The sequence below is a fragment of the Plutella xylostella genome, chromosome 12 (assembly GCF_932276165.1).
Source record: "Plutella xylostella chromosome 12, ilPluXylo3.1, whole genome shotgun sequence".
In the NCBI taxonomy this organism is placed as follows: Eukaryota; Metazoa; Arthropoda; class Insecta; order Lepidoptera; family Plutellidae; genus Plutella; species Plutella xylostella.
This window is the reverse complement of record NC_063992.1, coordinates 5,621,796-5,647,351: the sequence shown is the minus strand read 5'-3', so window position 1 is coordinate 5,647,351 and position 25,556 is coordinate 5,621,796. Positions and strand designations below refer to the sequence as shown.

General features: G+C 35.7%; 1 protein-coding gene across 6 annotated transcripts; it reads right to left on the bottom strand.

Moving 5' to 3' along the window:
• Positions 1–1,490: 1,490 nt before the first annotated feature.
• Positions 1,491–25,316, bottom strand: LOC105388686 (synaptotagmin 1). Of its 6 annotated transcripts, none has more exons than XM_038119063.2 (11): positions 25,064–25,316; positions 18,752–18,874; positions 14,891–15,007; positions 13,876–14,018; positions 13,701–13,793; positions 13,288–13,482; positions 13,035–13,211; positions 8,779–8,887; positions 7,398–7,531; positions 2,362–2,570; positions 1,491–2,255 (listed from the first exon to the last, which is right to left on the bottom strand). In XM_038119063.2, exons 2-10 carry the CDS (start codon positions 18,870–18,872, stop codon positions 2,376–2,378), a joined length of 1,284 nt encoding a protein of 427 aa, XP_037974991.2. In that variant the 5' UTR covers positions 18,873–18,874; positions 25,064–25,316; the 3' UTR covers positions 1,491–2,255; positions 2,362–2,375. The 6 variants fall into 6 exon arrangements, with proteins under 6 accessions (XP_037974991.2, XP_037974988.2, XP_037974989.2 ...); XM_038119060.2 differs by having other exon boundaries at positions 8,779–8,896; positions 25,064–25,314; XM_038119061.2 differs by having other exon boundaries at positions 13,701–13,799; positions 25,064–25,312.
• Positions 25,317–25,556: the final 240 nt, after the last annotated feature.

Sequence of the window (25,556 nt, the reverse complement as noted above, 5' to 3'; positions counted from 1 at the left end):
TGGGTGCGCAATACCAAGTTTAACTTAATGTACCCTAAATATATTATTCATGTTTGTATTTCATGGCCTTAGGATTACAAATTTTATATTAAATAGCATTTGAAAAGTCTATATTGTCATATACTACTTACTGAGGCCTGACCGTAGGGTGGGGACGGTCTGAACGTTATATAGCATCCACAGGCAGACTCACAGGAGGTCCCTTGTCAAATATCAACCGGTTTCAAACCCTCAATTTACCTAAAATCCGTTAAGTTTGGGTTAAAATGGTACCTACGTAGACTTGTAGGTAAATGCCTATGACTTGGATGCTAAAAGCCCGATGACTTCACGAGTTTGCTAGGGCCCCTGTGAATCTGCCGAGTTACTTCTTATAGTACAATAGTTGAACGAATTATACCGAATCGTACTCTATAGCTACATGGTTCCGTGTGGTGCACTTCTATCTGTACTTGAAGCCCGACTTGTTTACTTTCTATATAAATATAAAGTGATCGTGAAATTTAACATGTGGTTACATTATATACACAGTTACACATACGATTGAGATCAACAACAGTCAAGCTTTAAATATTTATAATAGGTACAACATACGTTTGCTACTTTGTAAGTAGTCAGTGAGACAAATTAGTATGAGCCACAGATAGAGGACAGATTCACAGTTAAATTTTTATTGAAATAATTATAAACCAATATTTGTAAAAGATCCGTCTATTTTACTATGAATTCAAATTATTATCCATCCGTTGGATATCCAATTAGAGTTTTATTTATTTGTTCTAAACGTTACTATACAGTAACCTACACACACAGTGTGAGTGTGGTCGTGTATCGTAAACGATCATGCGAGATGAATTTGTTTACATATAATTATCGGTACAATGTGTTTTAATACTTTATTATGTGCTGACACAACTTTAAGATAAGTTCAACCTTTATCTTAGTGATAAAACAGCTTTATATTTAACTAAGTAGGTATATATTTTGAACATTCATAAAAATAGTTTATCAGATATATTTTATGTAGTCGCGCTGACCGTAACTTGATAAGGGAAGATAAACTTATCTCGTTACTTCAGCCACTGGTAATTATACCGTGGTTGATTGTTTTATTAATAAATCTACCTCCCTTATCACGCTAAGAAATGTTTTATGAAGGTGCAGCAAAACATTACGACTGAAAACATAATAACAAACTATTAAAATAATAGTCCTTCACGTACCTGAGTACGTCTTTAGGTTAGTAAATATCTAAATAGATATTTCGGTTAACATAGTTCAGACAACCTTTAAATGAAAGAAGGAAATATAAGTTATAAGCTACGCCTACCCACCTGACAAGGCAATACATTACAAGAGGTTCGCAGATATTGTGATGTAATCGGAGTTTTTTGTACATAACTACCTATTTATTCATAGTACTCACAGCTAGCATGACATAGGTAAGTAGGTACACAATACATCGCAAGCTGAAGTTAAACTTAACCCTTCTGATTTCATCTTTGATATTCCGGCATCCCAAGAGCAAAAAAATACCTAATTAGAGTTAAAAATAAATAATGTTATATTAAATATTTCAAGCACTGAATATTTTGGAGTCCCAATTCATAGCTGCCGTCTCAGAGACTGTAAGTCTGGGGACTTTCGAAGGATACCGATTGTCAATGTCTGCGACTGAAGCAAGGGCCATGTTCCTACTTCTACCAACACCTCACAACACATTAGCCTACGCTATATTGCCATCCGCCCTCTGGTTATAACGAGTATTGGAACAAACATAGAAACAGCGTAATGTCCCCCATCACAAGACAAAAATAAATAAGAATGAAAGCACACACCGCGCCTGAAACATCTTCAGGATTTTCCACATAGCAACATTATTAGGCAGCCAACTATTCCATATGAAATCAGCGTACAGCGACTATAACTGACTGTAATTGTAACTTCATAGGGTTACAAATGGATACATTTTCCCAATGTTAAATAGGATAAGTATTATGGTACAGTTGTGATGGAAGACATTTTAACTGTATTGAATCAAATACGGGGTAGTTTTCGCTAATGTTAAAGCTCCCTAAGATTTTCTGTAATAACAAATTATACTAAAATAAATAACACTTAAAGTTAAAATATTATTACACAAAGAAGCAGTAGTCGACGACCCGCGAACCGTTTGTGTAGTAAAATAAATATATTTATATTTGGTTCTTCGTTAGCAACGCGCCGCTCAGCTTTCATACGCCTCGTCCGATTAGCTACAAAAAACAACTGGAGTTTAATACTTTTAATTGAATATAGTTATCAATAAATATTTCAACTAAATAAAACAAAGCCAGTGAAAGTTCAATATTTAAAAAATACCTCATTGTGGACGTTTAATCCTTCTTCTCTCCATCTTCGGGGTCTTTGAGTGTGTGCCACTGCGCGATTGGACGACGAGGGCTGGCCAGCATGTCGGACCAATGGCGAAGCTCGGTGCCCGATGCGTTATAGCCGAGGCACACCTTTCCGATTGGCTCCGACGTTCCGATGCGGTCATAGTCCACCACGGTCACTACTAGGTTCACTTTCTGAAGGTCAAATTGTTATTTAGTATTATCAGGAAGTTAGTGTTAAAGGGTGCTGGGATTTATTGCTAAGGTTGCTAGTAAATATTAATTATTGCTAGTGATAGGTAAAAAACTAAGTTTTTATGCTTTTATAGTAAAAGGGTGTCTTTCCACCAGGGATAGTTGGTGCAAATTAACATGTTTCAGATCGACCGGTAGTGACATTAAACAGGAGCCTGGGAAAATTAAATGGGATGGTAGGTATATAGGTCTTCGCACATTATAACAATTCACCGGCGACTCGACTCTATGCTAGACATTGATATTTAAGCCCTGTGTCATATCTTCAAGGTTTAATTTCAAAAATGATTATAAAGTAGTGTACAACGAGTGGCCTACTCATCGTACACAAAGGGCGTCTTGCACAACAAAGTTAAATAAAATTTAATAGTTTTTCTCTTGCTCTGACAGTATAATGTCAGAGCAAGAGGTCATAGATTTAATTTTGATTAACTTTGTTGTGCAAGACACCCTAAGGGCGTCTTGCATAACAAAGTTAAATAAAATTAAATAGTTTGTCTCTTGCTCTGACAGTATAATGTCAGAGCAAGAGGTCATAGATTTAATTTTATTTAACTTTGTTGTGAAAGACACCCTAAATATAATTTTTTTAAATTAAACCTTGAACATATGACACATGACTTAAATATCAATGTCTAGCATAGAGTCGAGTCGCCGGTGAGTTGTTATCTCAGATCAACTACAAATAGATTCGCAATCGCCGTGTGCACTATTCTCTTTCTCACTCAAACCATAGATGTTGCCGACAAAAAAATAAAACCTAAATATGGGGAAATTTAACTTATCATAATAACAAAAACAAAACTTGAGTATATCGTCGGTTGATAGGAAAAAGACACTAAAGGCTAATTTTTCAATAGCCAGATAAAAGTTTTGCTGGGAAATAATTTTGATGCTGTTGCGTCTCAATGTTTCTCAATGTTTGTATTACCCAGATAACATTTATCTGAATATTGAAAAATCTGCCTTAGTGAGTTTTTCCTGTCAACCGACGATATAAGAAAAAAAACTTTACTCATACTTATTTGATTTCAATATAATTGTTTAATATACACAAACTGAGTTGATTGTATGATTCATTGTCTTCGTCCAATCGAAACAATCCTCTTCAAAATGTGCCGAACACAATTTTTGTATGTTTCTTTGGTTCCCAATTTGTGCGACCGGTAATGTCTATCCATTTTCTTGATATTTTTTTTCTGTCGGAAACCTATGAAGCAGAGATAAATGGATGAGCATGAGCATTATAATCGTGGGCCAAATATGTGATGGGGTTTTTTTTAAAGGAAACACGTATTTCGTATCAATACAATAAACTTTATATTATACAGAAGAAATCACACATAGAAGAAAAAAACGAAACGAACGTTTCCTCACAATGAGAGGCACCTCATTTGAAAGAGGAGAATGACTTCTACAAAATACAATCTTCACAAAAACCGAATTCGTGCGCCCCATTTGTAAACCCAACCCGAGTCCGTTACAATTTCTAGTGTTTTCTTTGCATACTATAATATTTGTGGGTAAAATAAATTTTCAATAACTTGCAACACCATGTGATTTGTTATGATATGGTACCTCGTAATTTTTACTTAAAACTGATACTAAAAGACCTTACAGTATTAAAATTAGTATCGTTTTATATTAAAATCGAGCCAATAGATAGTACTATGATGAATGTAAGCTTGTTAAACTTGATAGTATCTACTTACATGTGAAAATATATCTCATCCATCATTCCATCGTGTTTTCGTTCAATATGCTCTATACAACCGAACAAAATCCACCCACCCATGTCACACACTCGTTAAGTGATGATAATAGTCTAATAAACTTAATAAACACCCACAAATCACTAGCAAATCAAAAATAAATAGCATTTAGAAAATTTTGTTGTAACTGTCAGCCTTTGTTTGGCACAGATTTTTCATTTGTTTCATTGTTTGGCACAGAGAACTGACGTAAACAGGCGCCTCAGCAAAAAGGACAAAAAACATTTACAGCTTAACGTTTCTTTCTTACGCTTAATGTAGCTAAGCGTCTCTTTTTCGCAATGTCAGAACTGTCACGATTATACCCCTGTGGTTGTTATAATGTGCGAAGACCTTAAATGTCATTAAATACCATTCCATTACATTTTCCTAGCCTCCTGACATGATACTACACCCCTGGTGCAAAAATTCGCTAGAATGCTGGAAATAGTATAAATAATAATTGTAGCAATTCATAATGTGGCATGTGTTTTTATTTTTACCCTTCCTGATTACGAATAGCAATTACTATTGAAAATTTAAATGAAACAAGTTGAAACTAATAATTAGAAGTGCATTAATTTTTAACTGGTACCTAAATCTACGTACTATAATACTAAGATTAAAAAAACTACTCAGATAAAAAAATGTGAAGGAAATCGGTTCAGCGGTTTGGTAGCTACGCTGCCACAAACAGATACACAGTCTCATAAAAATTATAACACTCCCCTTTTTCCGTCGGTTAAAACAACTAAAGCTTCAACTCATGAAATCCTAAAACACAATTTTTGATTACCAAAGTTTCTTAGCGCTCGTTTTTGCTACGAGCTACGACCGTCGTAGTACGCTGCTACGACTCGTAGCCGTAGCGCGTAGCACGTCATCGCTCAAACTCACCATCGATTTCAACAAAGCTTGATAAAGGAAAGGAGCATCTTGTATAGTGCCACAAACTTATCTGTTCCGGTGACAGCGAACTAAATTGAAACATATTTCATTACTTACTAATGAATTGTATATTTTAAAACATTAGATGGGTTTATTAACACCGCAAGAGCGAAATAACAATACGAGCAAACTTAAAATCTTATAGAATTAAGAAATATTAGAGATTTATTTGAGCTGTCACCGGAACAGATAAGTTTGTGGCACTATACCTATATGTTTTAATAAACAGCTGTTATTATAATAATAAACTATAGCCTTTGATTACTAGTTAGAGTTCAGTAAAAAGATAAAACTGTAAAAAATAAAATCATATCAACTACTGATTCACTATTTCTGGGTTATTCAATGTTGTAGATTAGTTAAAATCTTCCAAATAGTGTACATATGTAGATAAAAGAAATAAGTATGGAAGAAGAGAGTTGTTTTATAAAAAATAATAAAAATGTAGGTAGTTTTTTATATATAGGTGTAAAAAGTCCAGTATCTCATTTGCGTAAATCTACCCAAGCATGTACTTCAGTCTTGTCCAGCGACATCTCAGCAAATCAGAACGATTATATACTTAAATTGTGCTTATATAAACAAGCCTCAAGTGAGAACTGGTTAAAATGTCTTAAAAATAATAAACTTACCTTCTTCAATTATACCTACTTATTCATTAATTATAAATAAATATACAAGGTATACACCAAAGCATTTGCATGCAAGAAGCGGGATAGAACGAGATAGATGTAGAGACAGAAGATTACGAGGAGACTGGATTCCTCAAACCATAAGTAATTACAATTTGAAGTCACCAAATATGCAGTTACGAGGAGAGATTAGTCGACACCACTTCAGTAGGAGACGCACCGTCGTAGTCATCAAAGCAAGAGATCGAGCCCTGATCTATGAAACATCAAAACCAAACATCGGTCGGCTTATATTAACTAATATTATAACATTAATTAATACAAGTTACACTGCTAAATGATTGATAATCACATTTCATAAATCGGCTTTGAGTTAGTACTGTAATCTTATACTGAGACTTCACGTAACTGAAAAGTATTCCGAAATCGCAGTGAAAGATCCACGAACATCTTTGACCAATTTCCTGCTTTGAAAAATACAAACGAGGTTAGGAATGGAAAGAGACGTGGGTATGGATATTTTTCCAGTTAGAACTTTGACCATGCCACCATTTTAATTTTAAAAGAATATCCACAGGAAACAGGAAATATAACACAAAAGCATAGAATTAAATATTTATGAGCAAATCAAACCTTTTACGTAGGTTGAATTTGAACAAAATAATTCATTAAATTCCTGCTTTAAATGTTATATGTTAGGAATATAAGGACGGGAACAGTTGGACTAAGTTCATGAACAATATAGAAACCAAGCACAGAAAACAAACACAAGGATTCTACTTCTAAACAACAAAAATGACAACATTTACTGACAACAATGAACACAAACTTTCAAACATCCACTGATATTATTACATTATGAATGAACATTAAACAGATATGGTTGGTTCTATAGATGATACGATTAATTAAATTATTTTTGAACAATTGCTCCATTTTTGAATACATTTTAACTTGTGCTAGTCTGTACGTAACAGCTACAAAACTAAATAGCTGTGATTACTGATTAACTACAATAAATGTAAAATGATAATGAATTACTCAAACGTCATGAAACGTTATGTGTTTGGAAATGCACAAATTAAAACTAATATGAATACACGACTGAAATAAATTAAATAGTGTATTGAATCGGAGATGGAGCGTGAGTCGGCGGTGGCCATGATGAGGGTAGAATGAATGGAATGACATAATGTGTAGTCCGGGATCACGGGGAGGCTTGGATGCAAGTGGTGTATAATCGGATAAATACGTATAACATCCCAATTGACAACATTGTTTACAATATACACAACATCAATGATCTCCCAGCACAGACATATTCTGGGCGAAGTGAGTTGCAACTTGTGTTCGGTACTACGCAGTGAGACGTCGCCCAGAGTGCTGCCTGGGCCGGGAGGCGGGACATCAAATTTCGTTTGAATCTCAGCTCGCACCTGTATTTGTTCGAATGGCACTTCAAAAGTAAATGACTCGTTGTAATAGGGATTCAGTGTACACTTCTTGATACTCGTTTTCTTCTTCTTAAGACGTTTGCCATTTTGCATGAGTGCTATCTTTACATACGGATCTGGACGCCGAATCCACCGAAGATACAGCATATGAAAAGTAGAAATGGTTCATGTTAGTACACAGCATGGCAATATTATGACAACTTAACTAGAGAGTACCTACTTGTGAATGATGATACTTGCGGAACAATCGAGCTAACAAAGCACTAACTGTAAACTACATTGTCGTTGTGTCCATTCATTTATAAATCAACTCTTAGTTCATTAACAAGGGAATTTTCTCCTTCTTACTGTTGACCAAAAAATGGACATTGATTGGTCGTGATGTAGTAAAGTAAAAGTTTTTATAAGTAACTAAAGTATTTAAACGTAATGTTATCCTGGTGGGTTCTGAAATATTCTTACATCCAAATTCATAGAGCTTTTCGTCACTAAAAAAACGTTTATAAATAAAGTTGTGTTGAAACTCCTCTAAACTGAAAATACGATCTATGAATTTGGGGCATAGTTAATTACTATCGTGCTATATGAAAGCCGACACTAAGAACCACGTGCAAAAACCGTTCAAGTCAGATTTAGGCGATAAAAATATACTTAAGTACTAAAAATAACATAATTACAAAACATAAATATTGGTATCATTAGGTACTTATTAATGAATCAAGTTATTGTTAATATTATATAATATTGGCAGTTATATTTTCCATTAACAAGTACCTACGGCCAAAGTTAAATATAATATACATATAACTAACACGACATTAAAAGCATGAAACATGAAGCAGATAATGTACGTCATGCAATGTTCGTTGCTGAAACCCTGCACTGAGTTGTTGTGAAATGTAGTGCATGGAGGAAACTTTATAATTGTACGAGTAGAGTTATAAAATGTACAAAGTAGGCACATCATGACACACGTGTTAAATTCAACTCTATTTTCTGTGAAACACGGTGACATCAAACAGAAATATGAAATACTAAAACTTTTGAACTCGTTCATTTTATGGCAGTGCATTGGCTTACTCATAATATTTTAATAAGTAGAGAACATACCTTGTTCGCAACGATAAGAATCAATGAACTTGTCTAGACTCAAGTTCTTTATAAGGTTATTGATATTGTTAGTGCTCCCACGGTTAGTGAAGGTAACGAAGGTAGTTTAGTCACCACCAGACGTAGAAAGTGGAAACCGCGCGCTAAGTAGGTACAAGTAGGTAATACATTAGACAGTCAGTGTGTACACACAGGTAGGTAGCGGCTACTACATACAACAACGATAAGCGTGAAAATGCCATGAGCAGGGTACCTGACAATCCTCCCACGTCCATCTTCTTCAGGTTCTTGGCTTCCAGAATCACAACAGTCAGTTTGCCAGCCGTCGGCACATATCGCAAAGAGAAACATATGTCTCCCAACTTGTTATCCTGCAATATACATAACGATTATATAGTTAATACTAATCAATAGGTCTCAGCCAGTGTTTCAATTAATAAAAGTTCTTTGTTATTTAAAATTATTTGTAAATTGCAAGTTTATTTTTTAGTGAAGTTTAGTTTATCATCAGAAAAGCCAGACAGGCCACCGATTGAAGTCAGCAGTACAGAACAAGAGAATGGATAGTTTCGGACCACATAAAAGTATTAGGTAGGAGTAGGAGTAACTGATAGAGGGCGAGGAGGGGGCATGAGCTCCCTTCCCCGGGGGAGGACGCACATATACTTCAGTACACAAAAATCAAAAAGAAATTAAAAAATCACTAATAGCACCGTGTGGTCACCTAAAAGCGTATTCATGTTTGAATCTGGTTGGCTGCTACAGGCTTCCAGTATCGAGTTGCTAATGTTTTGACAAAATTAACACTAGGTATCTTTATTCGAGCCCCTTAACTTTGACTACGGCATTTGTGGAAGGACTTTTTCAGACGGAATGGATAGATAACGTTAGTTTGTGTGAGAGGAGAGTCCCCACGCAAAGCTAGAAGGCTCGAGGTATCGGTAGTCAACTGGCAGTCTACAACAGCGCACGTGCTTGGAACAGAGAGAGTTCACATCATAGAGATGCGCAAAGGTTACAGATTTTGCATCTAATTGTTATGCACATTTGACGAACACTTTCATTACGTATCGTATAACGTTTTAGCACAAATACATCGTTTCATCTAAGACATCAAAGTACACCATAAAAATATTTGGTTCAAACAAAAGTAAAAATAACACATAAAAACAAAACAGAAATCTTTTCAAAAACAATACGTAAAAAGCAGTAGGTTCTGCTTAAATAATAAATATCTGTATTTTCGTAACTCATTACGATCTGTTGCCGAAATGAAGCCAATTCATGTTTTTAATAGTTGTTACACCCAGTTCAGATCATTGCAGCCTACTGCCCTTACCTGACCGCCCGCCCTGCGCCCCGCCACCGGCGCATAGCGCGCATATCGCGGCTACAGAACGACCATTTTAGTAACAGATCGCAATTGCGTTCATATCATAACGTGGAAAATATATATACTTACATACATTATATAGTACAGACTACATAGTAGTCTTCCACTGACGAAATCAATGCCATGAATACTGATAGGTTTGCGAGCTAGTGCCGGTTTATTTCCCAATAGGGTAGAGGTACATGCATTTTCGGCATTCGAGTCGTCAGTGGAAGACAAGCTGCGTGTAGGTACAGATATAGAACACATACCTGTGATCAGCCACTATCAACTGTGACGTACAGACGACATCAAACGCACACTAGTGGAGGGCAGCGCTACCTCACCTCAATGGGCCTCACTCACTTGGCTATCAAGCAATTAAATTGCACACAAGTATTTTATAGCTTTTGGTCCGATAGCTAAGCTTAGGTCTTTCTTTCTTTCTTTAATGTTCAGCAAGGCCCAAAGAAGTGCAGGGTGAAATTTTATAAGTGAATAGGATATAATTGTAATCAGATGTTAGTAAAAGTCTATCAAGAAACCATTATTGTATCTACGGTCCTTTTTTCGTACGTAATATACGTACTATACGTACGTAGTATAGTATTGATAATCCGTAAATGATTTTAATAAAATTAAGTTGTCTGAAAATAATGCGTTCAGTGTTTTATATAATACCTAATGTATTAAAGTTCCTAGAAAAGAAACAAACGTTGGTAAAGAATTTGATATAAGTTTGTGTGATCATGATCAATGTTGTATTCACCTATTTAATTTCACCCTTAGTTGGTAAACTTTTATAAATCGATTAAATATTTTCACGTCACTCGGCAACTTTAATACTTTAGGCGGAAATGTTTTGAAATGATGAAAACTTTTCTTTTCAGGCACATAGATAAAATATGTACAGAGTAAGTATATACTACATATTTTAGATTTGCCGATTAACTATGACTATATTTATCGATTATTTTCACAACAATCGTGCAACATTTATGGTGTTAGTGGTGGAAACCCTCGGCAGATATTCTGTAACACATTAGTAGGTATCATTATAATTGCATTGCATTGTCCACCAACCCGCACTTGGCGTGGTGGACTAGGCCTAAACCCTTCCTTCACTGGAAGGAGACCCGTGCCCCAGCAGTGGGGACGTAATGGGTCGTGATGATGATGATTATAATTGCGTCGTCACTATAATGCAATCATAAAATCTCATTTAGGTACGTTATAATGGTCAGTAAGTACCTAATGTAATATTTTTGTTTAGATGAAGTTGAAAATTATATTTGTTTATAGTTTAGAAAAGTGACTGGCTGCGTAACTATGTGTGTATATAATATGTACATCAAGAACACACCCACACATGCACACAAGCAGTAGCTTCAGTCCTGTACCCTCTCCTATATAATTTACCAAATTCACATCAACATACAAACAATAAGTAGTGATACCACAACTGTTATTCAATCTGAACTATCAATTTAGACTGGTTCAACCAATATTGCCAATTCATAATACTCGTATTTTTGAAAACACGGAAATTTCAAAGTGATAATTCAGAGATGTGACAAACATAAAATAACACACATGCAACATTCCCCAGCCGCAACTCAAAATTCATCATAAATGTGGGATGGACACGAAATAAGAACTTGAATTATGTAAGGTGACAGTTGGGTAACAGGTGACGAGGTAGTGAACACTGGGCGGAGCCTACACCTGCATCGGTCCCTGTCAGAGACGGGCTCTCGGGTGTTAGAGACTGGCCCTGCACTGCCGGCAGTCCGAGGCTCTAGCGGACTCGGTCTCAACAAGTGTATGTATAACAATGTACTGTCAACGCAATACGTGGCTTAGTCAAGAACGACTGATATTCAATTTGGATGTGTTTCAAAAAAATACTTACGTGAATGATCATTTCGTTTTTGAAGCGGCATGCAAGATTGTTCAGGACACAATCATACACAGCCAAGCAGAGAGCAGAGAAAATATGGAGAAAAAGAGAAAAAACCAAGTAAATACATTTTTGCTGTCGAAATTAATTTATTAGAAAAATAAATTTTGATTTAATCAAATTGTTGTTGAGGTTAATTGATGTCTATTAATGTAAAAGTTCCAAGAATAGATATATTTTGAATTTTTGACATCAACAAACCTCTGATAAAAAGTGCAGTTAAATTGAAAAATATCGCCCTCACGGAAAAATAATATTTTCAAGTATTGCTTCATTTATAGTATGGACGATTGGCGGGCAATTGTACTATATTTTTAGTAACGATATATTATACTTTTCTGAAAGGGCGATGACAGTAAGTTATACTAGGCACTAAGCCGGCCAAACACAGTCTCAAAGGAGCTTCAGGTTCCTGCTCCTTGCTTGAGTCTGTATTTCGCCAGTTCCGCCTAAGCTATGAAAAAAGTAAAATAATATACGTATTCCTTGCACTCTGCTAATTTGTTGAAATGCATTATAATTTGCGTTAAACTTATCTAAATGACGAAGCAGTATATTCTTAAATATTAAATTACCAACAAGGATAAAGTTGGTAAGAGTCCGTTTGATGTGATCTGGGTGTGACGATGCTTTGTATCCGTATTCCAATCATCATTTTTTGCAACATGAGTCTAAGTAGCACATAATTAAATGGGTGCTTTCAGCGAAAAAGAAACAATAGACTGAAATTCTTAGAAAATAAAAAAATCATTTGGGCGCCTATTTACTACTTCAAAGCAAGTAAAACCAACAAACCGTGTTTGTTTTATACAACTTCCTTGTCTTGTTGTCTGTTAAATTGAGAATACAATATCGCCACCTAAACTGCCTAGTGTAATGCGGTACTCCTGAAGCCTACTACTAGTTCAATAGGAAAACCTGCCATAAAAGTTATTACCTCAAGTGCCGTCGTCCATTCACTGAAAGCAAACCTTCAACAATATATTACAGGACAAGGGTACCCTGTCAAACCAGTACCTTTCTAGGTACTTGTACAAGTTCGCATATTCATTGGTCCATAGACTTGAGAATCGAAGTGACAGATGGTAAGAGGAAGCAGAGTTTGTAGAGATATAAATGTCGGAAGTTCTCTTGTATGTGTGGGTATGTATGTGTGTGTGTGTGTGTGTACGCGCACCTGGCCGCCCTCTCCCTCGACGCTTTGCAGCTCGCGCCACTCCTCGATGGTCTGCGCCAGGTCCACTTGACACAAGGGGACCTTCACCTCACCGATCTGGTCGTGCTTCGAGAACCGATCGAAATCGAAGATCGCAAACACTAGCGTCTTGTTCATCGCATCCGCATACGGCACGTTCTGGATAAATATATTTTTTAATCACGAGTCAAATGAAAGCATATTAAAACCGGGTTTGGTAGGTTTGTAAACTTGCCTTGAACACGAAGGTTTCGTTGAATACCGGACTGAGGGTCTTCCGGTGGACCTTGGTCTCGAACTTCTTCTTCTTGTCGGGGAGCAGGTAGACCTTCACGTAGGGGTCGGAGGTGCCGCCCATGTCCAGCGCCGGCAGCTCCTCGGCCTGGATCACCGTCACCGACAGGCTGTTGCTGTTGAAATCGTACTCCAGCTGTTGAGCGCAACGAACCATTAGAATCAGTGCGTGTTTCCGTCACTTCGTTATAAATATCCTTTTATAAATCACACCAAGTAGCAGTACGGGTACTTACGTGGAAGCGAAAGGCAGGAGAATCTAGATTGAAAGGAACAAGGATAGCGAAGTTTACATTGGTTACGAGGAAGACATCGACACACACGACACAAGCTGTGACGTCACAGCGCACAAACCTTATATTGCAGTTTGCCAAGTTTCTGTTCCTCCTTCTTGGCATCGCCATCGTCAGGTTCTTCGGCATTCTCCGTCAGCTCGTCCATGTCAGGCTGGACCTAGAACGTTTTTTTCAAATTTCATATTAGTTAGCATATTGTGATAATGAGGGTGACGATAAGGCGTGCGAATCACCTTTTCCTTGTAAGCGGAGCCGAGGAGCTGGACCGACTTGAGGTCGACGCCGCCCTTGCCCTTCTTGCCGTCCTTGGAGCGGCGCTTGCGGAAGCAGCGGCGGATGCAGCAGAAGCACACGCCCAGCACCACCACCGCCACACCTGGATAGAACGACTCCACTGGTTGCTATACTGGGCTACATTGAGTTTTATTAAACGGCAGACAGGAAAACGAAATTGGAAAAATTTTAGACTTGTAGAGATTGATACCCAAAAAGAATTAAATATAATTTATAAGCTTACTTTAGTAAACTTCAATAGGCTTATTATATCAAAAGGAAAGCAAAGAAGAAAATATATTATTGAAGAAAAAAGTACCTGAGTTATCGTTATAATAATTAGGTACCTATCTTATAATTTAGTTGTGAAAAATAAATAAAACATAAATTATTAAGTTACGACATGCCACTCAGACTACGAAATTAGGAAAAATTCTGCTCTTTTCAAGTAATTAATAATACTAGAAATTTCTTAAGAACATGCCATACCTGTTAAAATGGGCAAATTATACCTTCGCAGTTGAATTTCCAAAATATTAACATTGTCAGTGTAAGAACACCTATACTTACAAGTTACAACAGTTACGATACTATAACTATGATTGTGATTGTTTCAGCAGATTTTCATTTACTTAGGTTTCATTCAAGTTTTAAATAAGCTTGAATGAAATAATAGCATTGAGAATAACTTAAGCTTTGCAATACTCTACATACTCCACAATACCTATGTGCAAGTTGGTATGTTAGCAATCATCAACGTCGACATCCACCGAGGGACGAGCGAGATAGCATCCGCCCTTCCATTTTCAAATAGATATGTTTCTTAAATATAAAATACGTCCTCATCTGCCAGTATGGCGGCCCTCCATATTGAAATTGTTTCTTAAATATAATAATATTTTTTCACCGGCCAGTATGGCACTCTACAATATTCAAATTGTTTTGTTTCTAAAATGAAATAATAAATATTCTCACCGGCCAGTATGGCAACGAGCTGCCAGGTCTCCATGTGCATCTTGTGCGCCAGCTCGGCCGCCTTCTCGCCGATGGACTCCGTGGGCACAGGCGCCATCGTCGACCCTGCCTCCGTCGCTGTAGGTGCAAAATTTATTGCTTAGAATACGGGAAAGGTAGTAAGTAGTAAATAATATGTAGATTAAGATTGGAGCCAGTTTTTTCATCAATGGTTAACTGAACCATTGGTAAAAATTGCTACCATTATATAGGTAGTTTTTTTTTTTTAAATCTATTTTTATTTAGGGACTTTACCATTATATAGTTAATTACCATCAAACTTCGTATACAATATACATGTATCTTTCATGCTTAGCAAGTAACTTTACTAATGGTTAAAGTTAACCACGAATAAAAAAACCGGCCCTAAGTAGTATACTATACAGGATGGCCCAAAGAGTGACGTCCAAAGGAAAATGTTTGATTTCTTAGGTCAAGGGGTAGCCAAATCACCCCAATGTATGTTCAGCAATTTTTAGTAGTTTAGGAGTTATGATTTTTTTAACTAATTTTCTACGAAAATCGACCTCAGTGGATCAATTATGTTTTATTATTTTTTTGGATAACTTTTTTAAATTATTTTTTATTTTTGTGTCATCCTCTTTAGTTGTTATTTTAACCATAAAAGTTTCAGCTTCCTAGCTGTAATGTAAGTTAGTTATTTTTATATCGAAAGTTCAAATTATATCATCGAGCTAGACTGCTCTGAATTTTCAACTTGAAATTAAAAATTGAACTAGATATTCTCATGGTCCCTTTAATAATTTTAAAAACTCCGCAAGGTTCCAAAATAACATAAAAATAAAAATAAACTATTGCTTAATGGGGTATTATTTGCAGAAAACAGCCTTCAAAGGTACTTGGGTGGAAATTACCTCATTAGTCAATTGTTTCAGAAAGTTGAACGATTCCTGTTATGTCATTACTAAGGACTAATTTCAGTTAGAAAATGTATCAAATTAAAGGGAAAATAAAATTATTTACTATTATTTTTTATTTAAGTTACATTTTTTAATGTAAATTCTTAGTAAAATGTTTAAGTCTAAGTTGTAAGATTTATGAGATAATTGTATTATTAATAATAAATAAATAAACTCAAATAATTCTTTTACAAATTTACTCACAATAAATTTTCAAAATGGCGACCTCCCACAGCAATACACTACCTACATCTACGCAAGAAATTTTCTTTAAGTCAAAAAAGTGACAAATGTAAAAAATATGACATCTGTCAAAAAGTTAAACATGTCAAAAAAGTAACTTTTATCAAAAATGTGACATCTGTCAAAAAGTGACATCTGAATGAAACAGCGTATAGGCGACTTAAAGAAAATTTCTTGCGTAGATGTAGGTTGTGTATTGCTGTGGGAGGTCGCCATTTTGAAAATTTATTGTGAGTAAATGTGTAAAATAATTATTTGAGTTTATTTACTTAGTATGAATAATACAATTATCTCATAAATCTTACAACTCAGACTTAAACATTTTACTAAGAATTTACATTCAAAAATGTAACTTAAATAAAAAATAATAGTAAATAATTTTATTTTCCCTTTAATTTGATACTTTTTCTAACTGAATTAGTCCTTAGTAATGACATAACAGGAATCTTTCAACTTTCTGAAACAATTTACTAATTAGGTAATTTCCACCCAAGTACCTTTGAAGGCTGTTTTCTGCAAATAATACCCCATTAAGCAATAGTTTATTTTTATTTTTATTTTATTTTGGAACCTTGCGGAGTTTTTAAAATTAATAAGGGACCATGAGAATATCTATTTTAATTTTTAATTTCAAGTAGAAAATTCAGAGCAGTCTAGCTCGATGATATAATTTGAACTTTCGACATAAAAATAACTAACTTACATTACAGCTAGGAAGCTGAAACTTTTATGGTTAAAAGAACAACTTAAGAGGATGACACAAAAATAAAAAAAAATATAAAAAAGTTATCCAAAAAAATAATAAAACATAATTGATCCACTGAGGTCGATTTTCGTAGAAAATTAGTTAAAAAAATCATAACTCCTAAACTACTAAAAATTGCTGAACATACATGGGGGTGATTTTGCTACCCCTTGACCTAAGGAATCAAACATTTTCCTTTGGACGTCACTCTTTGGGCCACCCTGTATAATACTAAATATGACCGATAACGCTCCGTAGCTAACCAAGTTTAAGTACTTGAAAATAAATCGTGGTAATAATTATTCATGACATCGATTCAAAATTCTGCCGAAAAAATAAGACTAGAAAAGTCCATTACATAAATTAAGGTAATAATAAAGCTTGTATAAGTTTTAAAACCTGTTGGAAAACTTAGCAGTCAAAGTTCAGAGTCTTGTTAACTAGGTGTACCTACGAATTACTTGTACTTCCTAGTTCCTACACGTGGCTCAGATTCAAGCATGGTGACCCGATGCACGTGCAGAATTATTTATAGATTAATAAAATAGGAGCGCAGTGCTCGAGGATGCCATGAAGTCACAACGGTATGCAAAAAGTATTTTCATAACTACGGACATGCTTTATATAATATAATAATAATAGGTGGGGACATCTCACACACGGCCATCCGACCCCAAGATAGGCAGAGCCTGGGTATCGGACAGCTGATATATCTACACAAATACATAGATAGATACATATTAAATATAAATATCAACACCCAAGACCCGAGTACAAATATTTGTCTTTAAACAAATATCTGCCCCAGCCGGGAATCGAACCCGGGACCTTCGGCATAGCAGTCAGGGCCACTAACCACTACGCCATTCGACCGGCTTTCTTCCGCATGTCATACATAAAAAAATATAAAACACCCTGGCTCTTTGTCGTCGCAGTTGTCACCTACAATCGCTATAGCGCCATATCATGATAAAGGAACAAGAGACATCATCCTTCGTCATGGTTGCTTTGTTTCCAATACATGTGGGCATACAAGACAAGTGCTAACCACTCAGACAAATTGAAGTCTGGATTAAACAGCAAGCTTTGAACAGGATGGGATTTCATCAAACAACTTATCATGGTACCCAAAGAAGTAATGTTGTATTAATATGTGTAATCGTAAATGTGCTTTTGTTTTTTAGATTAGTTTTAAATTTTGGTTGTCATTAAACCTTTCTATCGGATATTAATGTCCTGACTCAGAAATGCCTGAACAATTTTAACCCTGTAGAAAGAGTTGTTCTGTTACATCTAGACGACAAACGGATGCTGTAACACTATTAATATTGTGAAGATAATGAAACATTTTATGGTTCTACGTAGGTCTTGATAAGCTCTCGATTTCTCAGCTTAGAGAAAAAGTCAGCTGAAGTGGCGATGTGCCGGTCACATCTCTCGAAGAATCGATAATCGATGGAATAAGCGTGTAGTCTCCGTGCCTATGCAAACAAGGTAGCGTGGGACGAGAGACGGGGAGACTAATTGCGTTATCTGTCTGATAAAATATTGACTCTGTAGTAATAATTTGCCTCACATCCGGTGGCACGTGTTCCGGTACCTACTATACTACGGGTACGGGTATGGGTATGCCGCGTGCCCTGAACCTATAATAAATGCTTTTCCATCAGAGATGTACGTTTGATATACACCAATCCTCATAGCATAGTCCACCAGTCGGTGCTGGGAACGTATTTCTATCACATTTTTGAAGCACAGCTGAACAGCATATCTCTGGTGGAAAGGCACCCTATAGGTTCGATGCATGGAGGACCAGTGTGAACTTGGCAGCCTAAGGCCCTTGGCGACCAAATTAAGTAGGTTACTATTTATTATAGACTTTATATGACTGTGAAGGTAGTCTGATGAACTCACGGCTGGTGGCGTTGCCCCCGGCGGTGGCGGTGATGTTGCTGAGCTTCTCCATCGTCTTCTCGGTGGCGGCCTCCACGGCTTCGCGCCGCCACCGCATCAGCGACTGCAGTATAGGAGACATGTCTGCAACAAACACCAGAGCGTATAAATACTTGATTTTCTTGTCATGTCAGTAACAAATACGTAGGTGGACGTTGTAACTGTGGTGAAAGGATCCGCTAGTCAGATGCTGTTGTAGGTTTATTACGCAAGTACAGTTAATACGTCCCCAGGGAAGGATTCGTACACCTTTTCTTCTGGTTTTTTTATAAATATATGTTATGATGACTTGTATATTTAGATATTATATAGCATATATAAGTGTTTAGACCATGATAATATCGGTAGACCCAGGGACATTAATGAATGTAGCTTTTAATGAAAATAGTAAAGTTGCAGCTACAGGTTTGCGTATATGAAAGGCCTTTGTGTTTACTGTGCTAAAGCTGCTTCACAATAATAAAGACGTAAGCAATAACGATAAACTTTCAGTGACAGTTTTGTTTTGTTTGAAAGTTTGATACTTCTTATGCGAAGTTCTGAAGTAAATCTAATACGGGACAATAAACACTGAAGAGAGAATGTTTAGTATAAAAAAGTTGTGATATCCCAACACAACCAGATAAAAATGGGTGTTAAAGAAGTAATTGGGACATAGACTCGGGCGGAATATAAAGTGCGGCTGACGTCTGACGCTGGCTGCCTCGACTATCGACGTCTTGTACCACCCTGTATAGTATAGCTATACATGAGGTAATAATAAAATTGTTTGAACTAGGACTTATTAAGGCACTACATTTTTTTTTATAATACGAAGGATGTAGGTATTCGGGAAACTTTTCATCATTATTCTAACTGTGTTGTAACAATGCTTGGTTCTGTTGCCAGTGATGACGAATTGTCATATATCGATTTAAACCCTAAGTAGAGAGATATAAATGATTCAAAATTCAGATTCAGATGTATTCTATCCATACTATAAAAATAAGGTCATCCATCAGGAAACTATGGGTACAGAGCAACATAGTACTATTAAAATTGTTTGGCTGCGAGTTGCATGAGCTGATTCAGATGCCGTCCAGGCAGCCCGATAGTCATCTTTACCAGGGCAAATCTCTTGGAATGATGTCGTGGCGCTTTGTGGAATCAATTATGAAGGTATTTGATTACCTTTTCCATATAATATCATGCGCCTTAACCCTGAACTTGAAATCCTAACATGGTTTAACTCGAGCTAGGCCGATTTATGATATGTATTTACCACCTAAAAAGATAAATATAAGATATGTGATTGGTATAAAATATCACTTTTATAACATTAATTAGGATATCGATTGGAAGTCCTATTTATAGTACATAGTTAGTAGACGAAGGTACATAAATCTTAAGTGAACAATTAACCCTCTACATATGACTGTTACAGAACTCATATATGAGTAGGGTCATGTGAATTAAGCAAAGAACAAATATTTAAGTAGTACACATATTTTTTAAATCAAAATCTTAACCTGATTATCAGTGATCAATAGACAAAGTAAAATAATTATAAATAAATTAACGTTCTAAATAATTATCGATATAATCCATCTCATAATTTAATGTTACATAAAGTCTCGTTCCATTATGTTTTATTACATTTCCAATGAATTTACTTACAAACTGATAGCAATTATAAGTTCACCCTCGGTAAATTGAAGTTCCGAGAATGCCTCTAAACATCTATTGACCTCTAGAGATTATATAAATTTCAGTTCGTGTAATAAACGGGTTAACAGCATGAAACGTTCAGACGTATTTATTTCTGTAATACGAAGTATATTTACGTTATAAATATACGTCGGTGTCGTATCATATTTAGCTTCAAAAAGGTTCCATAATTCAAGTATTCTTTCCGAGGACGGAAGAGCGGATCGACACTTTTCAAATCAAGAATTAGCTACGAAATCCCGATCTTGCGCAAACACACTTTTAATTTTAACACAAAAATAATCAACTCCATAAGCAACTTCTGATATCTGAATCTTTTAAATGAAAGCTTCCAGCAATCCAGTGCATTTACTCAGGTCTACAATTAAGTGACAGTTTAATGGAGTCACGGAAGAAGCGTTTAAAACATCAAGGTACTTACGGGCACTTTAATCTGCCGCATGAAACTGAAGGCCTGTGGGCAGCCTGAAGCTGAAATCGATCGTTGGACGTGACCACTGACCTTATTCTACTGCTTGCACACTAGATCACCTCTTGCTTATTGTTTGGTACTGTAACTAGATTCGCGACTGTGGATCATTTCTGTTGGAAGATTTGGTGAGGAGCCACCGTGGAGATGGCTTGAGGAATGGCGGAGGTGCGCGCGCAGGCGATCGATGCGGCCTGCGCGGACCCGCGGCCCCGCGTCACGGCACCCACTGCCTACACATGTACGGCGCACATTGATACACACCACGAAAAGTCAATCGAGGATCTGAGCCACTAATGAATGGCTTATGATGTAAGCTACATAAGGGCTCAATGAACTTATGTCATGACTCAAATTGTAATTACTTCAATTAAATGTACTGAAGGCTAGTTTAATTGTGTTTATTAAACTTCAGATTAAAATATCGAATGCATAATTGTTGACTGGTTGTGTGCATCGTAGTGTAGATAATTTGATTAGCTTTTAAATTATGTAATAGCCACCGACTGCTTTAATACTATACGTATAAGGCTTCTTTTTGTGAGTCACTTCCCTTATGGGATTGTTCCGTTTTATACCGGGAAATGAAGTTGAGTTAGCGGTGAGGAATTGGGTTAGATATTGACTTTTGCACAAGATCCTCATTCAACCTCACACAACCTTTATCTTGCCCTTTTATTATAAATGTAATTCTAAATAAATTTAAAAATTCCGTCTTACTACCTATAGGTTATAGGTAGTAGTAGGTCTTCTTCTTTAATAAAAGAAATTAACCGTCTCCAAAAATAATTGCTTCAGTATGGCTCGAGTTCAGGGCTCACTCAATGAATCACTAACTAGAAAGACATGCCCATTAGGACATGCCCTTAGATGAAAGTTTTTCGGAAATGGGCATAAAGGTCAAGTAAAGTTCATGAGATCTACTGATATCTCAAAATAGCTCTTAAAAAATACACGATAAGTAAAAAAGAAAAATCTTTCTGGCATCCAAATTATTGTTGTTGTGGCGATAACTAAGTGTTTATAGAATCCCAATAATTATGATTTCAGCAGAGATTCAGCACTTTTTTACCCCTGGAAAATTTTGAACATGTAAAATATAATTAACTTATTTTTGAAAACCTAAATATTATAGATAGATAGATAGATAATTCTTTATTGCACACAAACACAGAAATTACAATAGAATATGCACAACATAGACGGTACAAATGGCGGCCTTATTACTAAGAGTAATTTCTTCCAGACTACCTCGAAGGAGAGAAATTATACAAAAGAAAAGGGGAAAGTGCAAAAAATTACAAACATAACTTATAAAAGGAAAAATTAACAATTATATAAAACTAGCTGTTCCCGCGCGCTTCGCTTCGCCTTAAAAAGTTTTCCCGTGGGAATTCCGTGATAAAAAGTAGCCTATGTTCTTTCCCAGGGTCTAGACCATATGTATACCAAATTTCATTCAAATCCGTTCAGTAGTTTTGGCGTGAAAGAGTAACAGACAGACAGACAGACAGACAGACAGACAGACAGACACAGTTACTTTCGCATTTATAATATTAGTTAGGATTAGGATGATACCTAATCTATACCTAGTAATAGGTAATATAAACTACATACAACATACTTATATACTTAAATATATACATACTTTTAAATATATAATATATATATATTTATAATGTTTTATAGAATTGATCATAAATTATTTCTTCATTAATCTAAATAGATATATTATTATCCACATAATACAAAAAAGCAGTAGCTGAGTTAATGCCTTTTTGACACTAATAAAGCGTACAGTGGATAGGAGATAGACCTATCAGTTTTGCAAAATCTTAGTTTTTGGTTTTCTCCTTTGATTAATGGTCGAAGGTTTTCTCTTGTAATTATGTTTTGTATTTACCAGCTTTGCCAACCTTTGTTAAATTTATATTATTTGTACGTATGTGTGTGCTGTTTTCAGTGTATTCTATTATATTTTATTATAATCACATTTAACTTATTGCCTTATCTTTTACATAGATAATTAAGATCAATACTCACGAGCAATAAAAAAGTTCTATTGACATATGGAACGTCAATGGCAGATGGAACTTTTTTATTTCTCGCGAGTGTACTATAGTTATGAAGCCTAGACTTTGTTAGTAATGACAGTGGAACATCGAATGAAACCTGGAAAACAGCCAGAAAACCTTTTTTCTTCAAACACGCTGCGGTTGCGGACGCGATCGCACGACCTTGATAATTAATACAAAGAATGGAGAACTATCCAATAGGACATTTTATGCATCCTAATCTGTACGTAAAATTCATAAACATGGTGAAAAACCTTAGTACAGCTCTACAGTCCACAAACGGTTGGTAACCTTGTGAAATTGTGAATACAAAGCTCTATACGATGCGCAAAAGCATCTTTTTCAGGAAGCATCTGTGATCACGAAGCAATCATTGGCTGTATTTGTAGCTCAATCTATTGATGAGTCAAAGATCCACCATGTATCTAGTATTTCTATAAAACCAGTTAGTCAAGAAATAAATAACTTGAACTTAAAATCATGTGGAATTTCATCAAACGCTAAACGTATTAAGTAGCCTGTCTAACGTCTGTCAGTTAGTACAAAATGTATTTAAAATTTAATTTCAATACAATTTTAAATACGTTTAGCGTTTGGTAAAAGTGACCCTCAGACTCACATTTTAATAAAGTAGTAAGTACCTTTACTAATCATAATCACAAAATAGCGTGGGAAGAATCCGCGTACGATTCATAAGATAACGTTATCTACTTATTTACATAAAGCACACATTGTAGCAGAAGCGATTTAATCGGTGTGTGAGTTTACATACATATAATATACTGATTTATATAATACATAGTTTATTTACAAAATTATGAATTCGTTTTGAAGATTGATCTAATTACAGAAAATCATTATGTAAAGAAAATTTTTGCATAATTTTGTCAATGCAACAGGCAGTCAAGTTACTGAGTTATTGATATTGATGTGCACGTGCAGACAAGAAGAAGAAATGGCTGTCATAAAAAGATATACAGGGTGATCATAATTGGACCGGCGCAAGTTTTTGGTGATGGGGGAGATCATCAGAATTATTTTCTTCTTTCATCTCCAAAACTATCACTTTTGATATGCCGAACACCTGTACTTATATTTGGTATTTATACGGTAAGCGATTTTTGACAATTTTAAAACGATTTACCTAGCATGTTACCCAATATTTAAGGACACCCAAAAGTTAAATTGTTATTTATCAGTCAGACCTTTTAGAATCTAGAACATCATCACAACGTTTTCAGTTCGCGATAACCTCACTGTGGGCTGCATAACATGTTCTATACTCGTAGTAGTTATTATATTCAAATATGATTACTTAAACTTTCATTAATTCACAGTTCATTTACTCAATGAAATTTTACGTACCTAAATAATTTGAGAAAAGTTTGAATTACACACAGCAGAAAAAATGTTAGAGTGTTGAAATGAAAGAAAAAGGAATATAATAGTTCACCTATTTCATAGTACCTACTTAGTACAAATGTAACTTGTTTATAAGTTTTTGTGTATTTGATTACATTAATTTTGAAAGCATACACCAGATATTCTTACTGCATATTATTATGTAAAGGCGTTATCGTATGAGAGAGGCTTCAGCGGACATGGGGAGAGTCCCGCGCATGCGCCCCCGCCTCCTTGACCCGAGCTAGCAGCCTGCTTCCTTTTCATTAATTCACCCATTAACCTTTAGGATTCAATTAAAAAATAATAGTTACTGAAATGGCTACATTAAATTTAGACTAATCCTTGTTGTATTAACCCAGTTATCTGAAAGATACATAAAATCTGAAGTTTCAGCAATTCAGATTTTTTTTCCTCCTATCATTTTTAATTCGTTGAAAGTTTGTAATTGCGTCTACTTCAGATACATTAAACGTACCTAATTGTTTCTCCTACTTATACAACAAAAAAATGAAACAAATACTACACCTACAACAGTTTCAGCTAAAGCCACAAAAGCCAGCTGCTGCGGTAGAGTAGAATAGAACGAACGGAAAAATCAATATACAACACAACACTCACCGTCAATACGTCCTTATTAGGTATGTTCACTAAACAGTTGCTGTCACTATATTTCTCTGACACATTTCCATAACGATTGGTTTTAGTCACAAGTGTGTATTTTAGTCGCGGGCTCAGCACGGCTATGCTTGGCTCGGCGGCGGCGGGCGCACTGGCGCGGGGGCGCTGGCGTCGCCTCTCATACCCCCCCTGAAGGTTACTACAAGACTCCACCTCGAATGGCGCTTAAAACCCTCCAAAACCTATTGAAACCTTTTATCACACAAAAGTGTTGCTTCTGTGTGTGGAGCGACCGAATTATGTAAGTTTCTGATGCGAGACTACTTGAATAAACTGCAACAATGCAAATAGTTATTTAATTTGAGTAGTACTTATCAGTGGAATTCAAATACTGAAATAATATGAATAAACATTGGTAATACTGCTGTAGTTGATAAGTGTTGAAAACAATCACATTGTCAGTGATCTACGAATGAGTGTGTAAAGCGCTACA

Bases quoted from the DNA above. Each gene is read 5' to 3' on its own strand.
- LOC105388686 (XM_038119057.2), bottom strand. From the start codon at position 18,872: ATGTCTCCTATACTGCAGTCGCTGATGCGGTGGCGGCGCGAAGCCGTG. The intron at 8,897-13,034 runs GTGCGCGTACAC...TGTATATTGCAG, and splicing joins TCGAGGGAGAGGGCGGCCAG to GATAACAAGTTGGGAGACAT. The intron at 2,571-7,397 runs GTGCGAGCTGAG...TTTGACCTTCAG, and splicing joins TGCCATTCGAACAAATACAG to AAAGTGAACCTAGTAGTGAC.